Source organism: Canis lupus, chromosome 9 (genome assembly GCF_003254725.2).
Source record: "Canis lupus dingo isolate Sandy chromosome 9, ASM325472v2, whole genome shotgun sequence".
NCBI classification, from domain to species: domain Eukaryota; kingdom Metazoa; phylum Chordata; class Mammalia; order Carnivora; family Canidae; genus Canis; species Canis lupus.
In genome coordinates, this window is record NC_064251.1 from 38,235,613 (window position 1) to 38,257,843 (window position 22,231).

General features: G+C 38.9%; 1 protein-coding gene across 18 annotated transcripts in view; it reads right to left on the reverse strand.

Annotated features, from left to right (window-relative positions):
• ACACA (acetyl-CoA carboxylase alpha) overlaps window positions 1-22,231 on the reverse strand; it is a 284,222-nt gene that overhangs the window by 139,570 nt on the left and 122,421 nt on the right. For all 18 annotated transcript variants that reach the window (XM_025439931.3, XM_049114191.1, XM_049114189.1 and 15 more), the window contains 11 exons: window positions 20,950-21,100; window positions 19,679-19,782; window positions 17,112-17,193; window positions 16,574-16,719; window positions 15,643-15,793; window positions 14,209-14,343; window positions 13,707-13,853; window positions 12,966-13,154; window positions 12,187-12,287; window positions 11,359-11,447; window positions 6,569-6,693 (listed from right to left, as the gene is read on the reverse strand). In XM_025439931.3, coding sequence (XP_025295716.1) covers window positions 6,569-6,693; window positions 11,359-11,447; window positions 12,187-12,287; window positions 12,966-13,154; window positions 13,707-13,853; window positions 14,209-14,343; window positions 15,643-15,793; window positions 16,574-16,719; window positions 17,112-17,193; window positions 19,679-19,782; window positions 20,950-21,100 — 1,420 coding nt within the window. The remainder of the gene's footprint in view (window positions 1-6,568; window positions 6,694-11,358; window positions 11,448-12,186; window positions 12,288-12,965; window positions 13,155-13,706; window positions 13,854-14,208; window positions 14,344-15,642; window positions 15,794-16,573; window positions 16,720-17,111; window positions 17,194-19,678; window positions 19,783-20,949; window positions 21,101-22,231) is intronic.

Consider the following 22,231-nt stretch of genomic DNA (forward strand, 5'->3'; position numbering starts at 1 on the left):
TCCACATCAAAGAATAAACTTTGGAGTTTTGGAGTACTCTGCACCACCATGCTGAGAAGAAGGTTTCTCAAACATTTTTCTTCTCTTTAAAAGATTTGATTTATTTATTTGAGAGAGAGAGAGTGTGTACAAGCTCTCACACACGCCCAGCAATAGCAGAAGCAAGAGGGAAGGCAAGGGAGAATCTCAAGCAGACTCCCCAGTGAGCAATGAGTGATGAGATCATAAACTGAGCCAAAACCAAGAGTTGGACGCTCAACCGATTGGGCCACCCAGGTGCCCCTTCTCAAACATTTTAAAGCAGGAAATACTTTCTGGTTCCCAATTCACCAATCAGAGGTCTGCTCCAAATGTCCAGAGTCATAAAACACATAATGGGATTTATAGCTAAGGAAGTGCAAGTATTATTTTCACCTGTTGAACACAGGAAATTCTCTGATCTGAGTGGGAAAATTCACCTGTTTAGTGCAGGGAATTCAATTATCTGAGAGGGGAGGAGAGAAGCAGCTGATAGGTTGACTATATATCCAGGGTTCATTGAGCATGGAGTCATAGACCAGAGGGCCTCTTCACCTCTCCTAGGGCATGAAAAAAAAAGGAGAGAGAAAATGCAACTAAGTTGCATCTGTTATGGAGAGCTAATAAGGAGCAAAAGAGAATTTCAAAGGAACATATAAAATTACCATAGACAAAACCACTGGAAGACAGAAGAACAGACAAGTAACAGTGGATAGGGAAACCAAGACAAGTTTTTCCTACCAAATCCCTCTTTTCCCAATGTTCCTAATAGAGAAAAATATTCCTTTCCGAGGTACTTACTCTATTCATCAGACTGATCCTCTGAAAGATTTAAAAACCTAACGGTGTCCTAAATAATAAAATTCAGCTACTCTACAAACAGCCAGACCCAAGTCTCAAGATCTAACAACAAAAGCCAACACAACAAAACAAAAGCACTGGCTACCTACTTGTATCAGACAAAACAGCCTTGTTAAGGAATGTTTTCCCTTGAAAGGAAATCCAGGTTTACCTTTTGATATTAAACTAAAATACATACATAAAAAAATAGAGCTATTCTCTTGCCTATAGATGACATTCTAATAACACACAAAACCATTTAAAAAAAAAACTTTTTTTTTTTGTTTTGTCTTTCCACTATAAGAGAAAAGGAAAACGAGGGGTAGGGAAAAAGAAACAGTATCTGAAAGAAAAGTGAACTATGGAGATTAAAAAAAAATAATAACTGGGAAGTAATTATTCGCTCACAATCAACAACTGACAGTCTTCCAGGGCTCCTTGTGATAAAGTACAGAAACCAGAGCTTTCTGGAATGTGAAGCATCAAATACAGTTATCAATAAACCACTACCTCCATTAGTCTATCCTGATTTGGATTTTTCATTCAAATATTATTTTCTCCATCATCATTATAAGTACTTAGAAAAAGATTGGCGGGCAGCCCAGGTGGCTCAGCGGTTTAGCGCCACCTTCAGCCCGGAGTGTGATCCTGGAGATCTCGGATCGTCCCATGTCGGGCTCCCTACGAGGAGCCGGCTTCTCCCTCTGCCTGTGTCTCTGCCTCTCTCTCTGTGTGTGTCTTTCATGAACAAATAAATAAAATCTTAAAAAAAAAAGAAAAGAAAAGAAAAGAAAAAGAAAAAGAAAAAGATTGGCAATAGAAAATCACATATAGAGTAACCTTCTCAACCCTCTCTTGATCTTGACTTGAACAATGTTCAGGTCCTAAAATAAACCAAAATAAACCACCAAGGACAAATGACCATTCTATTCACCAGAACCAACTATGTGAAGATACAAACATCCAGAAGGAAGTTTATGGCCCTCTAGCCTACAGACAAGCTTCCTTTGGGAAGTCCAACATTACCTTCTAATTCTGGTCAACATTTTGTAACAACGACATTAAATGGTGACTATGTCAGATGTGTTTCCTTAATATAAAGAGGTTCTTTTAATGAGCCTACCTGCTGAATGTGGGATTACAGGTTACCTGCATAAATTTGTAGGCCAAAGTAAACATAATTATTCAGTAATGGTTAAGGTTGGTATCACACACTTATTTATGATATTTATTCTTAACCTGGATGGTGGCTAACTGCAGGGAATATTTCAGATTTGCAGAAATATAACAAACATGCTTAAGTGTCAAAACCATAGCCAAAGTTATGCAGATGACTGCCAGAAGAGCCCAGTATAATCCAACTTGATCTTGGCATCCTAAGATTTGAAGGCAATTCAAAACAGAATGTGACTAATGTGTAATGCTCTCAAGACATTAACTACTGTTCAGCTGGATGAGACACTAATCCCCAAATCAGCAATGGACTGGTAGCTTCTTGCAAGTCACAGCTGGACTTTTTGATATTCCAAGGACGTCATGGGACAGGTTAGTAAGACATTATTAATATCACCCTTATTCAGTAAAGTTGGGTTCACTGAGAAAGATGACTCCTTTATTTATACATTGGACAAAATTATTTGTAGTCATGTTAAGTGGAAGAAGGAAAGGCTCCCCATCTAAATCAAATCAGAGGCTCATGGGCATGACATTATTCCTAAGGAATATGCTTTATATCATGTTCATGTGGATGATACCAGAAATAACATGTAAGTGGCAGGAAGACTACTCAGCACAAAGGTAGCTCTACTAGATACAATAACTTGTGATCTAGATAGTTACAAGGATGCTGATAATTTTTATTGGTGCCAAACTGCTTAATTTGGCTAAACAATTCCTTTTTTTTTTTTTTAAGATTTTCTTTATTTATTCATGAAAGAGACACAGAGTGAGAGAGAGAGAGGCACAGACACAGGCAGAGGGAGAAGCAGGCTCCATGCAGGGAGCCCGATGTGGGACTCGATCCTGGCTTTCCAGGATCACACCCTGGGCCGAAGGCAGGCGCCAAACCGCTGAGCCACCCGGGTTGCCCTAAACAATTCCTTAAATAAGGGAGCCTGAGCGGTTCAGTTGGTTAAGCGTCCAATTTTTGATTTTCAGCTCAGGTAATGATCTCAGGGTTGTGACATCAAGCCCCGCTCATGCTCTTTCTCTTAAGAAGAAGAAAGGAATCTCCTAAGTATCTCTAAGTAAACATATACAATGTTCTAGCTTTTTCCTATGAAATTAAATTTAAGAAATAAAAAGAACTTTCAAAAAGTAAATTTGGTCTTCCAGACTTTGGTTTCAATCGAGGTACCATGTTCCTCCAAATGGAGGAAACCTGATAGGACTTTCACGTTTTATTTAATATTCTGCTTTCCAGATAGGGTGAAAGATTAGAACATATTTTCTCAAGAGTCCATACGGCAAGTTACTATGAGGCAAGTTAGGCTGATATGTGGAGGGGATGAGGGCTTCCTTGGAGCAGCCCACATCTTGTAACACTGATTCATAGAAGCCTGATTGTCTTGATCCCTCCTTCTAAGTTCAAAAGCCCCAGAAATCATCATCTAGCTCAGCAAAGCACATCATCAACAATCCTACTTCTAGAAAGCAAAGACTGAAATGCCAGGCACATAACCATCAATCAGGAAGCCAAGGTAAGCAAAGAAAGGGGAAGTGGGAAAGAACACAGAAGTTGGAGAATTCAAATACTACCATGTCCAGGTGATATCTGTAAAAGACCATCAGACCTGTCCAGGTGATATCTGTAAAAGACCATCAGACCTATGGAAAGAGTGATTCAAACCAGTAAAATGGCTTTTACTAGCCACCAACATTAATGCAAATGTGGGGTGGGGTAATGGTGGTGAAACCTAACCATTAACAGAAGGAAAGAGGAAACCCACATCTGGTATTCAGTAATATCAGATCAGTAGGGAGCACCTCTTGAGCTCTCATCCCTGCTGCATAGGACATGGCTAGCTGGTCCTCAGCTCAAGCATATCAATTAACTTCTTGATTTCCAAATCTCTAGGATTAGGTAAATGCAGCTGATATTTCAAAAGAAATTCAATGATATGAAAGCCTACAAATCCTACTTTGTTTACTGAGGTGTTTTGTTTTGTTTTGTTTTTAAGGAAAATGTGAAATGCCAAAATAAAGGCCAAATCCATCTTTCTGGTTCACATCTTCAACCTTTTCTTCTTCCTCTTCCTCCTCCCCTTCCCTCTCTCCTCCCCATCCACCCTATTCATCCAAACCCAAACACTAACAACAGCTCTTTTCTCCAAAGAGCTCAGCCTGTTGGAAAGAAAGTTTGGGCACTATCCATGCAGGTAAGAAGTAATCAGGATGACAAGGTGGGGAAAAAAGAACAGCAGCAAGTCAGAGTCCCATTGGCTTCTGCCTGTCCTGACTGGCAAAAGCAGAAAGCAAAGCCTCAAACCAGTTCTCTGACAGGGCCCAACGCCTCTGCAGCACCCCCCGTGTAATTACACACTTGAGTGACTGGACTCTGAAGAAAATTGAAGGCCTGAGCTCCGAACAGCTGCCATTTTCTCTCTCCATCACACCAGCGTGATTACTTGAGAAATGAACAGCCCCGGCTCAAAGCTACTCCAGAATTCTCAGAGGAAATATGGCTCCGTGTTCCAATAATGAGATTCTTAAGGCAAGCGTTACTTACAATCACTCCGCAAAAGGAGCGAGCCGAGCCCCTATATCTTACAAATTAGAATTTAAGAAACCCAGCGACAGTCTTGGACGATCATTACTCTTCTGCTGCTCCAAGGATTCTGGGCTTTGGTCTATTTTTAGTGCAGAAAACTGTTAAGTCCTTAAAAAGGTAATCATAATAAAATGAAAACTCACCATCATTACCTCCCTAAAAAGGCAAATACACCCCATTTTAGGTCCAAACTGAGATTCTTCCGCTCCCTCATTACCCTTTTCTGCCAAAAAGTCCTATCCAAATGAGAATTGGCAATCCTTGTATTGAAATTAAAAACAAAAAAACAAAAAACACAACTGGTCAGATTTCTTGTTTTTCTTGACTGAGGAAAAAAAATATCAGCAAATTGCCATAGATAATAGCACTTCTTTGCCAAAACCTGTCACTTGCGGAAGTTGAAATATTATATACTGCTGATATATATTTTTTTCCTTTCAAATGCATCTTCTGATTTCCCCATCTAGGGTAGCAAAGGTAAATGAACTCTTCCTGTAATTACATATTTTTAAAAGTGGTTATTCTAAACAAATGTCATATCCTTGAGAGTTAACCAGCTACACAGATACAAAGCTGTGGCGCTGCTATTAACCAGAAGCATGAGCTAGATAGTTTCCCTTTATTCTGAACTATGAAATAAAAAACAGCAGTGATGATTTATGTTTTTTTTCCCCTCCAAGAAGAAATGATGGAATTAAGGTACCAAGAGTGCCAATTCCACAAAGGGACAAGAGAAGAATCTAGGAGTAAAAAGATACCTCAGTCCCCAAAAAAGACCAACAGGCCACAGCCAGTCAGCTATTCACGGGGTGGGGGACTCTAAGAATAATTCTATTGTTCTCCAATTCCTAGAACTAACTCAACCGGAAGAATCTAGGGATGAAGGACTTAAAATCATCTTTAAAAATCTGTAAGTCCACAGAACTTCTACCCACAGTCAAATGTGAATTAATTCTAATCACATTTACTAGTCTCACCTCTATTTCCCACTGTCTAATTCTCATATTATGAGGTTATGGGGACAAAAGCATGTATCCACTACCAGTACAAGAATTTGAGCTGAGAGTTTCCACATAAGTAAAAGAGAAAGAGACCAAAGAAGATGCAGAATAAATTTAAATTTCTTTGGTGGAGATCATCCCTGGGTGGCTCAGCAGTTTAGCACCTGCCTTCAACCTAGGGCGTGGTCCTGGAGTCCCGAGATCGAGTCCCGCATCGGGCTCCCTGCATGGAGCCTGCTTCTCCCTCTGCCTGTCTCTCTCTCTCTCTCTCTGTCTCTCATGAATAAATAAATAAGGGGATCCCTGGGTGGCTCAGTGGTTTAGCACCCGCCTTTGCCCAGGGTGTGATCCTGGGGACCCAGGACCGAGTTCCACATCGGGCCCCCTGCATGGAGCCTGCTTCTCCCTCTGCCTGTGTCTTTGCCCTCTCTCTCTCTCTCTCTCTCTCTCTGTGTCTCTCATGAATAAATAAATAAAATCTTTTTTAAAAAATTAAATTTCTTTGGTGGAAAGGGCAGTACTTTTCTCACGTTGCTTTTTGTTCTTAAGTTTTGGGACATGCCATTGCTGATATTCATGGAATAAACAAGAGTTATTATGACAAAGTACACTGGCTAGATAAGACTAAATTTTAAAACTACTGTCATGAGTGACAGCAGGACTGGGGAAGCACAAGGCATCTCTAAGCAGAGTCAAGGGGTCTGAGTTCCTGTGCATGGCTGCACACACAATAGCCAGAATAATCCTTTCCTGACTGGAGCAAGTTCCTTCAGGTCAAGGACAGAGGTAGATGTCAGAAACTGGTCACCTATAACCCAAGCACCACTCACCCCCAAATTACAAAAGACAAGGAACTTTTCCTCTGACCAGAACCTCAGAAGGAGAAATGCTTCCTTCTTATCATCAACCATCCTTACAAGTTCTGGAAAATTATACTCACAATAAGCATTGTGACCAGAAGATTCTTCTTGGTGACTTGAGCATGAGAGAAGATATAGTTCAGTACAGTGTTCATATCACTCTTGTTCTCTTCTCGAAGGGCAAACACACATTTGTCATAGTGACCTGCAAGCAGCAAAATGAACTGGTCTTCATCCACGGACAAACGTTCAGTTGCATGCTATTTGCTTGTTCTTTTTAATGTCTATGATTCACCTGATAAGCAGTGAGAGGAAACATCTTAAGAATTTTCTTGGATGGTTTTGTACAGAATTGGCAGTGAGGTTTAGTAAAAGAAACGCTAGACTAAGAGTCAAGCAATCTGGTCTAAGGCCTGGGCTCAAAGCCTAGCTCTGTTACCAATTTCCTATGGGCTTCTTGGCAAATTGTTTTACCTCTCTGAGCCTCATTTTCATCCCTCCCCCAAAAAAGGGTGGAGGGAAAGTATGTCTTAGAGACTGGGAGGTTGGTGATAATTCCAACCTCTCACTCTTACTCTAAACTCTCTCATTTAGCTTCCTGGAATGATTTCCTTAGCAGAGAGGGTTCTGTTGCTTAAAAAGAAATGCCAATAAATAAATAATAAATAATAATAAATAATAATAAATAATAAATAAATAAATAAATAAAATAAAAGAAATGTCAATACCATTAAACTCGATGATCTTTAAAGTCTGTCCCAGCTTGAGATTCTGTTTCATGTCTGACTCACTGAAAATGTTTCACCCTAACTCTGAGAACAGTTTTAACTCAAAAATAAAACCATACAAACTTATCAATATCTACAAGAGGCTACTATCTCTGAAATCAACATTTTGCCCTATAGATCCATGAAACAGCTAAGCAATGCCTAGGCTTCCAAATCCAAACTAAGGCACAGATCAAGGAGATCCTTGCATTAAGTCAAAATATCTGTAGGAAAAGTACAGTTATGCATATTTTCACTGACCCTTCATAAGGCCACCAGGGGCAGGTTAGTTCTGGCAAGGAAAGCTATGCTTTGCGACAGAAGCATAAGCTACAGGTTTACTGTACTCATATCTACCATGGGATATAATATTCAGTTCTTTAGAAAACAGCTTACCAGAGAATTAAATTTCCAAGGAAAGGAGAATTAGTGTTTGAATAGTCTCAAAGTCAGAATTTTATGAAATCATGAAAATATTAAAGGATTATCACCTCAGTTCAGATTCTATATTAAATTACAAACTAGAACAGTTTGACTGGATTACCATGGATACCTAGACTACTGAGTACATTCAATCAGGGTAACTCAGCTCTGTTTTAAATATTGGAGATTGACATAAGATTTTTTTTTTTTTCAAAATGAAACTAAATACATTTGAATAACAGTGGGCTACAATATTTAAGAGCTGACAATTTCATACAAGACCCATTTAGAACAAAACAGAAGGTGTCTGGAAAGTGGTTGTTTATAAAAATTCATACTTTTCCAACCAAGACTTAGCTTTGAAGATACAATAGAAATACATCGAGAACCAGGAGAAATAAAAAGACTATTTATCCAGAAACAGCAGAGACAATAAGCAGAAAGAAAGCAATGATACCAACTGTTCTCTTTTTAAAAACTTTATTGTGAAATATACATACAGAAGAATAATAATAATTATCTTTGAGGGATCCTCTGTGCTTCCCTTAAAAACAGCTACTAAGCTGAAATTTATGTTACTTGTTCTTTTGCTTTTCTTTACATTTATCCCATTTATCTCTTAACAAAATTCATCTTTTAGTTCATATATACAACTTGGTTCATCTACTTTCACTGTTGTATAGTAATTCATTTTAGGAATATACTAGAATTCAATTATCTATTCCACTTGTGTATATTCGAATTGTTTCTGGTCTTTTTTGCTATTATGAACAATGCTATCATGAATAGGCCTGTGTACGTCTCCTTATATGTAATAGTTTCTCTAGAGTCTATTATCTAAGAATAAAATTGCTAGGTTGAAGAGTATTTAAAAAGTTTATTAGGTCGGGATCCCTAGGTGGCGCAGCGGTTTGGCGCCTGCCTTCAGCCTAGGGCGCGATCCTGGAGACCCGGGATCGAATCCCACATCGGGCTCCCAGTGCATGGAGCCTGCTTCTCCCTCTGCCTGTGTCTCTGCCTCTCTCTCTCTCTCTCTCTCTGTGACTATCATAAATAAATAAAAATAAAAAATAAATAAATAAATAAAAATAAAAAGTTTATTAGGTCTGACAAACGTTTCCAAAGTGGTTTGCACTTTGGAAACTTGCACTGTCACTTACAAAAGCAGTGTTAGATGATCTGACTTTTTAATTTTGCCAAACTCATTTATGCTCCTCACATTTTTCTAATTACTAATGAGCTTGAATATCTTTTCACAAATGTGTGGATCATTTGTATTTTCCCTTTTGTGAATTATCTTTTGCCAATTTTTCTATGAGGCTGTCTTTTACTTATTTACTAATATCCTTTGTTAGGTGCAGGCTTTATAAGTACCTTCTCCTACTTTATGGCTTATATTTTCAGTCTCTTTTCTTCTTTTCATGAATAGAAGCTCTTAAGTGGGATCAACTTAATCAAGCTTTTCCTGTATAGCTTGTACTTTGTCTTCTATGACAAAATCTTCCCTACCTTGAGGTCATAAAGCTATTCTCCTACAAATTTAGTAGTTTTGCCTTTTTAAAACATGTTTAAGTCTTTAATTCACTAGGAATTGATCTCTGTTTATATGGTTTAAGGTAGGGATCCAATTTCTTTCTTTGGCTTTGCAAATAAATAAAAGCCATTGTAGTAGTATCATTTACTGAAGTCTATCCTTTCCTCATGATCTATAATGCCTGCTGTGTTACAATGTAAATTTTAATTTATACATGGGATCAGTTTCTAGGCTATGTTCCATTAGTCTATTAATCTGTCCTTACACTAATATCACAATCTCTTCATTAATACGGCTTTATATTGAACCTTGATATTTGATTGAACAAATCCCTCCACCTTGTATTTCTTTAAAAGTATCCTGGTTATTTTTTTTTTAAGATTTTATTTATTTATTCATAGACACACAGAGAAAGGCAGAGACACAGGCAGAGGGAGAGGGAGAAGCAGGCTCCATGCAGGGAGCCCGACGTGGGACTCAATCCCAGGTCTCCAGGATCACACCCCAGGCTGCAGGCGGCGCCAAACCGCTGTGCCACCGGGGCTGCCCAAATATCCTGGTTATTGTCAGACTTTTTTTTCATGTAAATTTTAGAATTAGCTTTACAAATTCCATGGATATTTCCTAGCAGGATTTTTACTGGGACATGAATGACTCTATAGATGAATCCAGGAAGAATCAATACTTTGCAAGTATATACTCCAATCTAAGACTACGATATTTAGAACTTTATTTACTTTTTAATTTTCTTCAAAAGAGGCTTGCATATTTTTTGTTAAGACTTATTCCTTAGTATTCCATATTTTGGGTTGCTATTTTCAATGGCCTATTTTTCTAAACTGCTTTTCTAAACAATTATTGTACTATAAAGATAAACAGAATTCAAACATATATTGGATTCTGTATAATGGCTTTTGCATTCAACAACCGTGTTAGACTTTAATTCTAATAACAAACATAGAGATTTTTTTAGGTTTTCCAGGTACACATCATATCTAACAGTGGCATATTTATTTCCTTATTCCTTTCCAGTCCTCATACCTTTTAATTCTTTTTTATCTTACTGCACCAGCTAAGACATCCAGTATGATGCTAAATAGAAGCAATGAGAGCAGGTGCCCTTGTCTTATTCCTACCTTAAAGGGAATGCTCTTAACAATGCTTTCAATTTTACCATTATGCATGAAGTATCCTATAGATTTTTTTTCCTATAGATTTTTTTTTGTGGGAGATCTTTACATGTTTAAAGAAGTTCCACTGTATTCTTCATTTACCAAGAGTTTATTTATCATGAATGAATATTAAATTTTGTCAAATGTTTTTCCCCCATATCTTTAGATGACCATGGTTCTTCCTCTTTGAATCTAGATGATAAATTACCTTAGTTGGTTTTTCCACTATTAATCAAATTTGCATTAGTGGGATAAAGACAATTTGGCTGTGATGTATTATTTTATACATTGCTGAATTGTTTGATAATTTTTACTTCAGTATTTTTGCTGGTTATGAGTGGCTGCCATCCTTTAAAAGATGCAAAAGAAAGCAAAACATGTAAGAAAATATGAAGTAGTATTTCAAATTCTTTGATGTTTCACTGCCACCTTGTGGCAAGAAGCAATATCAGCAGTATGTAGCTTTTAAAATCCTAGCTAGAGGTGTTACACATTTAGAGACTTCATACATCATTTAATGAAGCTCTTCAGAGAAAGCCAGGGATAAATTCCACCTAAATGATACACCGAAAAGTACTGGAAAATCTGAGCCTTTTTCAGATGGCTGTGGTTCAATCCGTGGATTAGCTGCCAAGAGGCAAGCTCTTCAGATAGTCTTTCAATTTCAGCCTGGTCATGACTCAACCAACTCTCACTAAAACCAAGGTCAAGAAGATATCAACAGGGAATACCATGCTAGAAAAATTATCTCACTTCTGTCCCAGAAGCACACTGGATTCACCATCTCATCAAGCTGTGTTTTGTTGTTCTTTCTTTAGCATTAGTAGGATATAGAGGTTTAGTTTTAAAGGAACTGGTGAGAGAAGGGAGAGTTTGTTCATGGCAGGAGTTAGTGAGAAGAAGAACTGACTCAGGTACTACACAGTCCTACAGGGAACCTTTCTCAGAAACAGAATCCTCAGGAAGAGGCTTACCATTCTGGAACTGTGTCTCTACTCGCAGGTACTGCCGCAGCAGATCCATCACCACAGCCTTCATGTGGCCTCGGATGCCACTTCGGTATCTAGGCAAGCAGAAAAAGTCTCTACTGAGAAACCGGACAGGCTAACACTATTAAGTAACAGTCTATTTAAATAATAAGCCCAGAGCCCAACTTTACTTTCTAGATTTTCTACTGAACTGCTTTCCCTCAGAATTTTAGGGCAGGGCAGGGGCCAGCCTAAAACCAACTAACTGGATCAACTTAAATTATAAGCTTAAGGAATCTGCCTACAGACAAGATTTTTTTTTTTTTAAATTAAAAGAGAGAGGAAAAAAGGAGGACAAAACAAACCCAAAACCACTTGATAGTCCTACCTAACAGTACCCTGGTTCAGTTCCCACTGCCAAATAGAAATGATCACTATACTCCTGAAATGGCTAAGGGATATCTGAAAAATTTATGTGCATCTCAAAGTTGAAAATGTTCTGTGAATGTTCCTTCAGTCCAATAGTTGGCTCCTTATGTTAAGAAGAATGAATGCCATACTCAGGCCTGTGCCAGAAGAAAAATTAGGAGTTTCATCAAAATTGTAAGGAAAAAGAAAGCAATGAAATTTCTGTGCCTTAATAATCGACAGAAAGATGTAGAATAGAAAGAAGTCATCAAAAATATTTTAGCTTACAATTCTAAGATATTTAGAAGATATAAGGTATTTTCTAAGATACAAGTGTTTTCTAATTCCTCTGGTCAAACCTGAGGTAAATCTCTTGGTGACTACTTAGAAGAAAAGAATCTTTCTTCCAAAGTTACACATAACTACCTCTGTACCAGCTGGACAATGCTCTGAGTGTTCATGAAAAAGACTTCCCGCTCAGATTTCCGGTTCAACGTAGCTGCATGGCTATCTAGGATGTTGGCAATCTAAAGAAGAAGAAAGAAAAAAATGAGACCCAAAAGTATTACCCTGTGCTGCACCACTAGTATTCTAGTATACTTATAACATGGTAACTTTCATCTTTAACATGTTGGAAGCAGTTGGAAGTTACTGTGCATAGTTTAGAGGCTTGTGTTAAACAAGTAAGCAACTTTTATTTCTTTTCACCCTTTCCCAAATGAACTCATGAATGTATCACAAAAGCTACCATCCTACCAGGGACCCTTGACAAGCAGGATATGCTTATGGTCAAGGTCCAAACTTTACTCTCTACCTGCCTAGCTCAACTCCCTACATGTAAATTAGCTTCACAGGCAAAGGGTAAGCATGCTCCTGGGGTAGTAAAGAAGTCGTTGCTAATAAAACTGCAAATATCCCCCTACTTTAAATTCACAAAATTCCTCTAATTAGGGCACAGGCCCAAGAATAAACCTCTATGAGGTACATGGCCAATAGGTTTTCCTCATAACTACAAAAACTTTACATTTCACATATAGTATTACTTCTGTTTTGGGGCTTATATTCTGAGACACTTATAAAGGGTACAATGCTCAAGACTGTGAAAGCACAACATCCAGATAGAAGATCCAAACAGGAAGGAATCCTACAACATAAACTTCAGAATTGGTAGCTAGTCGAGAATGCCAGTGTCGCTCTATAAATACCTGCTGGCTGGGAAACTGACAGAGGACTGATGTGATATTGCTGGCATACTGGGCCATTTCCTTCTTGATAGACTTCTCAACATTGGGGGGAATACGGCCAGAGACACTGGTCATGATATCTTGTAATTCTAGGAGAGGTAACGAGGGGTCTCTGAGGGTCTTCATCAACCGCTCTACCCAGTCTTTTACCTGAGAAAATAAAATAAGATCCAGACAAAATTAACACAATCCCCCAAATGAAGTGATATATCTGAATTCAGTACCATACAGTATTTACTGTGATACTGTAATATAGGCATCTAATACTGCCCTTATTCTCTAGTTGTAAATCCCACTTAAATGTGAGTCAGTAACACAGGTAAGAACCACGGATTTAAAGACTTCAAATCCCATAAATAAAGGGGAGTTTCGGGCCAAACAGCTTTCTTTCCCTCCCTCTAAAGAAATCCTTATGTGACTTTTAAACTATCTTGGAGGGCAGCCCGGGTGGCTCAGTGGTTTAGCGCTGCCTTCAGCCCAGGGCATGATCCTGGAGACCTGGGATCGAGTCCCACACATCAGGGCTCCCTGCATGGAGCCTGCTTCTCCCTCTGCCTGTGTCTCTGCCCCTCTCTCTCTCTATCTCTGTCTGTCTCTCATGAATAAATGAAATCTTTAAAAGAAATAAATAAAATAAACTATCTTGGAGAACAGGTACCCACCCTATCTGTACATCCTTTCCCCAAGAGAAGAGATTCATACCCTGCTGCTAAAAAAAGGATCTGGAAGGCAGTATCCATTCATTACGTTGACCAGATTATCCAGGACATAGTGGAACACTCGATGGAGCTTCTCGCCTCTGAGTGCAGTGCTCTGGATCCGTGGCAGACTACCTGTGTGAAGCTCAGCCTGTCAACCCCAATGAGAGATCAAGTCATCCACTACCTTCTATTCAGGTGACACACACACCACTGCAACTTAGATTCATCATTCAAAACCAAGACATCTCTTTCATTCCCAGCTACAAGGAGAGAAGTCAGTGGAGGAAGCATCATGAGGAAATCACAGAATCTTACTATCATAGTAATTCTTACCAAGTCTAGTTCCAGAACACTATAGGCACAAATACAAGGAATGAGATCAAGGGGAAGAAACTTAAGAAAAAAACGGCAAACTAACCATTGGAATCATCTGACCCTCCAGACTGCTCCTGCCATGTAATCAGCTCTTGGAGAGCAATATTTAAAAGTACCTTCCTACTCACCTGTTGGACCTTGCTGGGGTTGTCCAACTGCATTTTGGCTATTACACAGCCAGGGTCAAGAGCTGCTCCAGGCCGTTTGACATAATGGATACAGCCAGACTCTGCAGCTGTTAAGGTCATTACCATCTTCATCACCTATAATGAAAAATCAAATTAGAGTTTACCTTTTCTTTACACGGATGAATGATTTTAAAAGGCTAGTTTTTTTCCCCTCAACATCTAAGTCACACTATCTCTAATTCAATCCAGAAAGATGTAAAACCTAAAACCTCCAAGAAAGTACAAGGAAGGCAATTAGAAAATCTCTCAGGATCCAGCTTTAGGGATGACAGCCACTGACATTTCCTGTTTCTAATGTTTAAACTAATTTTTCCATAGTTTGTGTTTTACTTTTTAATGCTTAGAACTGACGAACAATTTAGCCTGCAGATCTAGGTGCTCGGCCTAGGCACCTAAGATTCCCACACCAAAACCTGAGGGTCAGTTTTTACTCCTCTTTCTCCTTTATCCACCAATTACCAAGCCCAGCCAAGTAGCTCTTCTAAACCTCTTTCAGAAATCTTCCTCTCTTGTCATCTCTTTCATTTAGGCCCTCATCATATCTGGCCTAGGGTCTTGAAACACCTCCAAAAGAATTCCCTACACGCTCTACATTGCCAATGAGGTCACTAAATACAATCATTCTAGAGCCCAAATCTCATTGTATCACTCTTCTGTACAAAATCCTTCAGTGACTCCTCACTGCCTCCAGGACAGTTTCAGTATCTTAGTACGTCTTGTGAGGTGCTTCATGATCTGAGGTTCTGATTACTTATTTAGCATCTTTGTTGGCCAATTCCCATTAACTCTTAGTCTGTTCTCAAACAATACGAATATGTGCTTGCAGCTCCTGAAATATACTATACTCTCCTTCTTCTGTGCCTTTGTACACGCTGTTCTTCTCTTTAAACATTCACCCTGCCCTTCTTCCCCCAGGTATATTACTATCTATCTTCCAAAAGTAAGATCAAAGTCCTCTCTCTCTCAAGAGCCCTACCCTACTGTCCACATCCACCAGCTGCACTCCAATCTGAGTTAGGTGGCCCCCTGCACTCTGCACTTAGCTCTCTCAGGAGTCATATTTCATCACTTGTCCACCTATCCTATTTGTTTCCTAAAGGACCATCAGTAAAGAACTTAGCATGATTCCTGGCATGCAGTAAGCGCTGTTGCCAGTATCTGTCTTTGGAGGAAGAGTTACTCACCTGTCAAAGAAAAACTTTAAGCTTTTTGTTTTTAAAACTGTACTCATAAACCAATAAAAGCAATTAATGCTAATGCTCTTCACTTTCTACCTTCTATTTCTTTTCTATTACTCTTCAGTCCTATTCCATCTCAGCAGACACTTTTCCTACTTTCCCTCCCATGCCCCAAGAGCCCCGTCACCACCCTGACCTCAATTTCAGCATAGCACTGGCCAGCAAACACATGGCCTCCATCCTCCACAATGTACTGGATTAACTTCCCAGCAGAAGGTGAGCGTAACACTGAAGGGTCATTTTCCTTCTCAAACACACAGGTCTTATTGCCAATTGTGATACGATATCTAGGAGAGAAGTAGGAATATGTAAGCCAATAAAGTACCTTGGGTTGTAAAATAGAATGGTAAAATGATGTCAATCATAAACAAAACAAAAACACAACACACACTCCCCTTGTCAAAACTGGAAACTTTGTTCTATATACACACAAACACACAGAACACTCACTCCACCTTTGTTGACAATGCAAATAACCAAGACTTCCTTCAGTAAGAGTCGGATTAAATAAATTATAGTACATCTATACAGTGGAATACTGTATGATCATTAAAAAAGAATAGACATCTCTACTTAAAAAAACAAACATGAAAATGATGATGATATAATACCTAACATTACCTGAACCCTTACTATGTCCCAAGCAATGTTCTAAGCACTTTATACGTGTTAATTAGTTTCACTGTCACAATAACACTGAATGGCATGATCTATGTTAAAGAAAAAGTACAGAACAGTATCTAAAGGTTTTTATTTGTGAATGTATTCACAAGAAAAACACAGTATGTACATATCTATAAATAGTATTTATATATAAAACTTCTGTAAAAACAAACTGTTAAGAGTGGTTGCTTAAAAAGAGGGAACTTATTTTTCATTGTGGCAGAGAGACAATGTTTTTAACTGTAAACATTTGTGCTCTTGAGATTTTTAAGTACATGTACTATTCTTATTACTTAAAAAATACCCTTTTAGGGTATTTTATGACCTTAAAACAGCCCAAGAACTAGCGACTGATGAAAGATGGACACAATGACCAGCAAGTGGACCTCACAAAGCTCCCTTACCTATCCACTTCTTCCTTCATGTATGTGGTGTAACTGCTGCCATCATAGGACAGGAGTAACCCTCCATCACTGAGCCGATGCACATCTACTTCTACGCATGAACCATTCATGATCACCACATAGGAGTTGGGGGACTGCCGAGTCACCTGCAGAGAATGAAAACCAGAAGGGACAAGTCAGTGTGTCCCTTCCAGGTGCAGCCCTAGAAAAAGTTTCAGTACCTCAAAGATATAGGTAAGAAAGATCTCTCAAAGAAGGTGCTCTTCGCATCAATGTCTTGTGGGCATGGCTCAGTCCTACTGCAAGCTAACAGAGTGACTTTAAATCTTCTCCCTAGTCTGGTTATTCTTCAATGTGACATAGAAGAACACTAAAACATTTTCACAGAATCGTCAAATACTGCTTCAGGCAATATTAATTTCACTAATACCCTGCCCTGTAGTAAAACAAACATTTCCTTCATCTCTTGACCTGAAGAAAGCATGCTAACAAAGAAAGACAAAAAAGTAAGGTGTAGTCTTCAGTGGGTTCGGCATACCTTAAGTACATATTTGACTCCCCCATAGATAAGTTCAACATCTACTGTATTCAGAAGTGTATGAGCAGGAAGGACTTGACCCCTGAAAGAACAACAATGTGAGTCACATTAACTTCTAGAAAGTTCCAGAAGTTTATAAGGAAATCTCAAAGGTTTTATATAGCTTTATATAGCCATATGTATATATATATATATATATATAGTGCTTCCTGGAATATCAAGACTGGAAATAACCTAAAGGATCATCAGTAAAGAACTGATACATGAATTATGAAAAAGCCCCAGAATGAAATATTATACAGTCATTAAAAAGAAAGGCGAAGATTTTTATGTATGTGTTTTTTACTTATTGATAATCTTTATACCCAACATGACGCTTGAAGTCACAAACGCAAGATCAAGAGTTGCATGCTCTACCAACTGGGCCAGCCAGTCACCCTGAAAGATGAAGGCTTTTATGTACTAATATGAACTACTCTCCAAAATGTACTGTTAAGTGAAAAAAGCAAGCAAAATTGTAAACAGTTTCAGAGTATGCTAGCAACTGTGTTTTTTAAAAACTAAGGAGTGGGAAGAAATAAATATTATGTGTACATGCTTATATAAACTTACAATATGTCTTGATGGGTACTGAAGAAACTGGCAACATGGGTTGACTATAGGAAAAAAAAATTAGGTGGTCAAAAAATAGAGGTAAAAGGAAATTTTTCACTACTGTTCTGGGCCTTGTGAACTTTGAACCATGTGAATATATTACTTGTTATTAGAAATAGATAAAATTAAAACTTGAATACCTGGGTGGCTCAGTGGTTGTGTGTCTGCCTTTGGCTCAGGTCGTGATCCTGGGGTCCTGGGATTGAGTCTAGCATCAGGCTCCCTGTGGGGAGCCTGCTTCTCCCTCTGCCTATGTTTCTGCCTCTCTGCGTGTCTCTCATGAATAAATAAATAAAACCTTTAAAAATTAATTAGTTAATTAAATTAAAACCAAAAAAAAAAGAGAGAAATGCCCCTGTAAAATCAACCCTCAAATACTGCTATCAGCTGGGACTTCATTTGGGGTAGTCAAAGAAAAAAAAAAGACACTAGGCCATGGCTGAATTCAGGTGAAAAGGAAGGACATTGCCAAGGACGGAAACAATATCAAGACAGACTTTTGACAAGAGAAAGAGGGAATGATGAGGCAAGTGAGGCAAGATGTTAAAAACTGGTGAATCTGGGCATAGAATAAATAGAAGTTGTTTGTACTATTCATGCCACTCTTCTTTCTTTCTTTATTTTTTAAGATTTTATTTATTTATTCATGATAGACACAGAGAGAGAGGCAGAGACACAGGCAGAGGGAGAAGCAGGCTCCACGCAGGGAGCCCGAGGTGGAACTCGATCTTGGGACTCCAGGATCATGCCCTGGGCCGAAGGCAGGCACCAAACCGCTGAGCCACCCAGGGATCCCGTCACTCTTCTTTAAATCAAATTATTTCCAAATATAAATTTTATGAATAAATTTAAAAATAACTAACATTTAAAAGATGGAGGGGAAGCTTGCATAGGAGATTACGCATGACACAGTTGTACACTACTAGGGAAGTCATTTAATTAGGTTAGAGACTGCATGTTGAGGGACAGATGTAAATAAAACTGGACTGGTAAAAAGGGGCCAAAGTATACAGGGAGTTGAAAGTCACTCTGGGTGATTAAGACTTAACACACAAGGGTAATGTGAGCTGCTGATGGTTTTAGTGCAGGAAAGCAACACAATGAAAGATATTTATCTTGAACAACTGTAATCTCAGTTCAATTTTTTAAATTTTGTTTCTTCCTTTCAGACACCTTAAAAGAAAGCTGATATAAGTCTAACAGCACAGAAGGAAATAAAGTGCCTGTGATTAAAGTGCTTTAAAATGATTAGCCCCTTGGACCGTTCCTCCAGGGACTCAAAGGCAAGGCTTAGTCTCCTGAACCAGAGTTAGAAATTAGTTTAGCCCCATAAAGTCTGATCCTCTACTTGCAAGACTCATGAGGTCATCTTGAATATCAGCCTCAATTATGAATTTCTGAAAGGTGTTGCAGGTAATATATGAAATATCCAGGGTTTGATGCTAGAGAGAAACACCAGATATTCATCACCAGGGTGGGTTTAGAGAGATTTTATGCTTGTACAGGAGAGAATGCTTACTTTAGCTGCAACTGTTTTTAAAAAACAACCCTTTCTGGGGCACCTGGGTGGCTCAGTCAGTTGAACATCCAACTCTTGGTTTTGGCTCAGGTCATGATCTCAGGGTCATGAGATCGAGCTCCATAGTGGGCTGGCTGTGCTCAGCGGGGAGTCTGCTTAAGATTCTCTCCCTCTCTCTCTGTTCCCCCTGCTTGCTATTTCTCTCTCTAAAATAAATAAGTAAATCTTAAAAACAAAAACAAAAACAAAAAACCTCCCATTATCTTTTCTCTCCCCTGCCTCCACAGTGACTGAATAACAAGTAGCACTCACAAGCTGCCAGGAATAGAGAGAAAAATAAATGGATCTTTGAACCAGTACTACTGGTTAGCTTGCCTAAAGAAACAAAGCTTACCTTTCTAAAGAATGAAGGAAGTTAGAGATGCTATTCCGTAGGCTCACATCTGCCACATGGAGAGCCCCACAAACAACTCCCAACATGGTGTCAGGTCGCTCTGCCTGAAAGAAAAAGAGGACAGATCAAAAGCATGGTCACTTGGCACCATGGCTCCTCAATTTAAATCAGGTCCAAATTTCCTCTGAAGAAACAGCTAGCACTGAGAACCTCCATCCTTACTGCTCAGCTCATAGATAAAAACACATTTACTTTTAGAATTTGAATAGAGGTAAGGGTGCCTGGGTGGTGCAATTGGTTAAAGTGTCCAAATCTCAGTTTCAGCTCAGGTTGTGATCTCAGGGTCACAAGATCAAGCCCTACACTGGGCTCCGTGCTCAGCGTAGAGTCTGCTTGAGATTCTCTCTCCCTCTCTCTGCCTCTCCCACTTGTGTTCTCTCTCTCTCCAATGAATGAATAAATGTTTAAAAGAAAAAAAAAAGAATCTGAATAGAGATGAAAGATACCTTTCTCTCTATTCTCCCTAAGATTTCCACTGAAACAATCAAAGAGGAACTCAAAAACAAGATTTTGTTGTAAGAAATTATCTACTGATAATCTCAAAGAAAAATGGTATATAATCAAACTTTGGACCTCTGGATAATTTAGATGAATCTGATGATTTTTATACAAAATCTTTTAAGAAAAGCCCAGTGATTCAGGAATAAGGGGGAACTACTGATTTAAATGAGACCCCTCTCGGGACGCCTGGGTGGCTCAGCGGTTGAGCATCTGCCTTCAGCTCAGGGCGGGATACCAACATTCCGGATCAAGTCCCGCATCGGGCTTCTTACATGAAGCCTGCTTCTCCCTCTGCCCATATCTCTGCCTCTGTGTGTGTGTGTCTCTCATGAATAAATAAATAAAATCTTTTAAAATAAAACAAAAGATGAAATTAATAAATGAGACCCCTCTCATCAGCACCTGGTAGACAGAGTTGGTAACTCTGAAGCTGACTTAACATCGAATGGGGACAAAAGTATTTCAATCCCTAGATGCCTCTCTTCAAATACACTCCAGAAAGTAATACTAGAACCCATAAAATGACCAGGTAAACACGGGCACAAGAACTCTATGGTACTAAAATTACACAGACTCCTAGGTTTTTCCCAGTAGATCAAGCATCAGTTACAGTAGAATCAAATACATTTTGTCTAGTGACATGGACTGGTCACACCACAAGCCCATAAAAACCCAATCCCAAAGCTGTTTGCAAGTGGGGAGATATGCACCTGTACTTTCTCTGCTATCAGTCTGTCCAGCCAGCCGGTGTCAATTCTATTCAACTGAAAGCTTTCAGTCTCCAACAATTTGATGAGGTATTCAACTGTGGTTCGAAAGTCACCCCGAATAGACAGCTCCTTCAAAGCCACCACCATGTTTCTGGGAGAGGAAGAGAAGCAGATCTGTTTCAGCAGTGAACAGTCTCATGTTTTTCAATCATTTTAAAAACTGTTTTAATCCTTTGGAGTCTTAGGACTGAAGGAAGAGCCAGCTCTCCAAACAAGTGATGGTGCACACACAGGTGTGCTCATCCATGTGCGCTCCAGACAAGAGAATCTGGAGGTCAGTATACTTAGGAGCTCTTACTGATAGTACCATATACGAGCATCAGCAAGTCACAGATATTTCGTTATGTGGAGTCCGGGACAAATTATGCGCGAACCACTCCCAGTTTTCACATACCAGGTTTCCATCATTCCTGGCTAACTAGGATTAGGACGTAATTTTCCCCTCCTTACACTTTATTTTATTAAAGCATATTTTACAAGTAATAAAATATATTTAAGTATACTGTTTGATACATTGTGACAAGTGTTAATGCCTTAATTAGGCTCCCATTCAATGAAGCAACTGGCTTGGTACAGTCAGGTACCCTACACGTGAGAGTATTTTTTTTAAGATGCATTTTAGACATCTTTGGAAGGAACTGCTCATTATTTTTATTATTTCCCAATTAAGTGTAAAATCTAATATTAACAAAATTTCAAATACTATAATTTTTTTCCTGTGTATTTCTGCCCAGTGTCTATCTTGCACAGGGCAGGTCCTTACTTCCACAAATATTTAATTAGACACCTCACAGACTTAAGACACATACTAGACTCATAAGGGAGACATAACAGAGATATAATAACCACTTTCAAAATACACAGCAGAATATCATAAATGTGAGTAGTGATAGAAGCAAAGTGCTGGAGTAGTTTTAGGAAGGTAGGAAATCCACCTCCCGATGGGTTCATGAAGAATGTGGAATCTGACATGGGATAAAGTCTAGGTAGGATTATGACCGTGACAGGAATATCATTCTAATGACACAGGCATTCCCTCAGCCTAGAGCATTATTCTGTTTCCCACCTCCACTCCCCTTTCCATACCCTCCTGGCCTGGCTTATTCATATATGCTTCTCAGCTGCTAGTCTAGATGTCACTTTCTCATGGGAAACCTTCCCTGAGCCTCTCTAGACTGAGTCAGCAGACTCAGCTATGAGTTCCTGTAACACATTTATATAA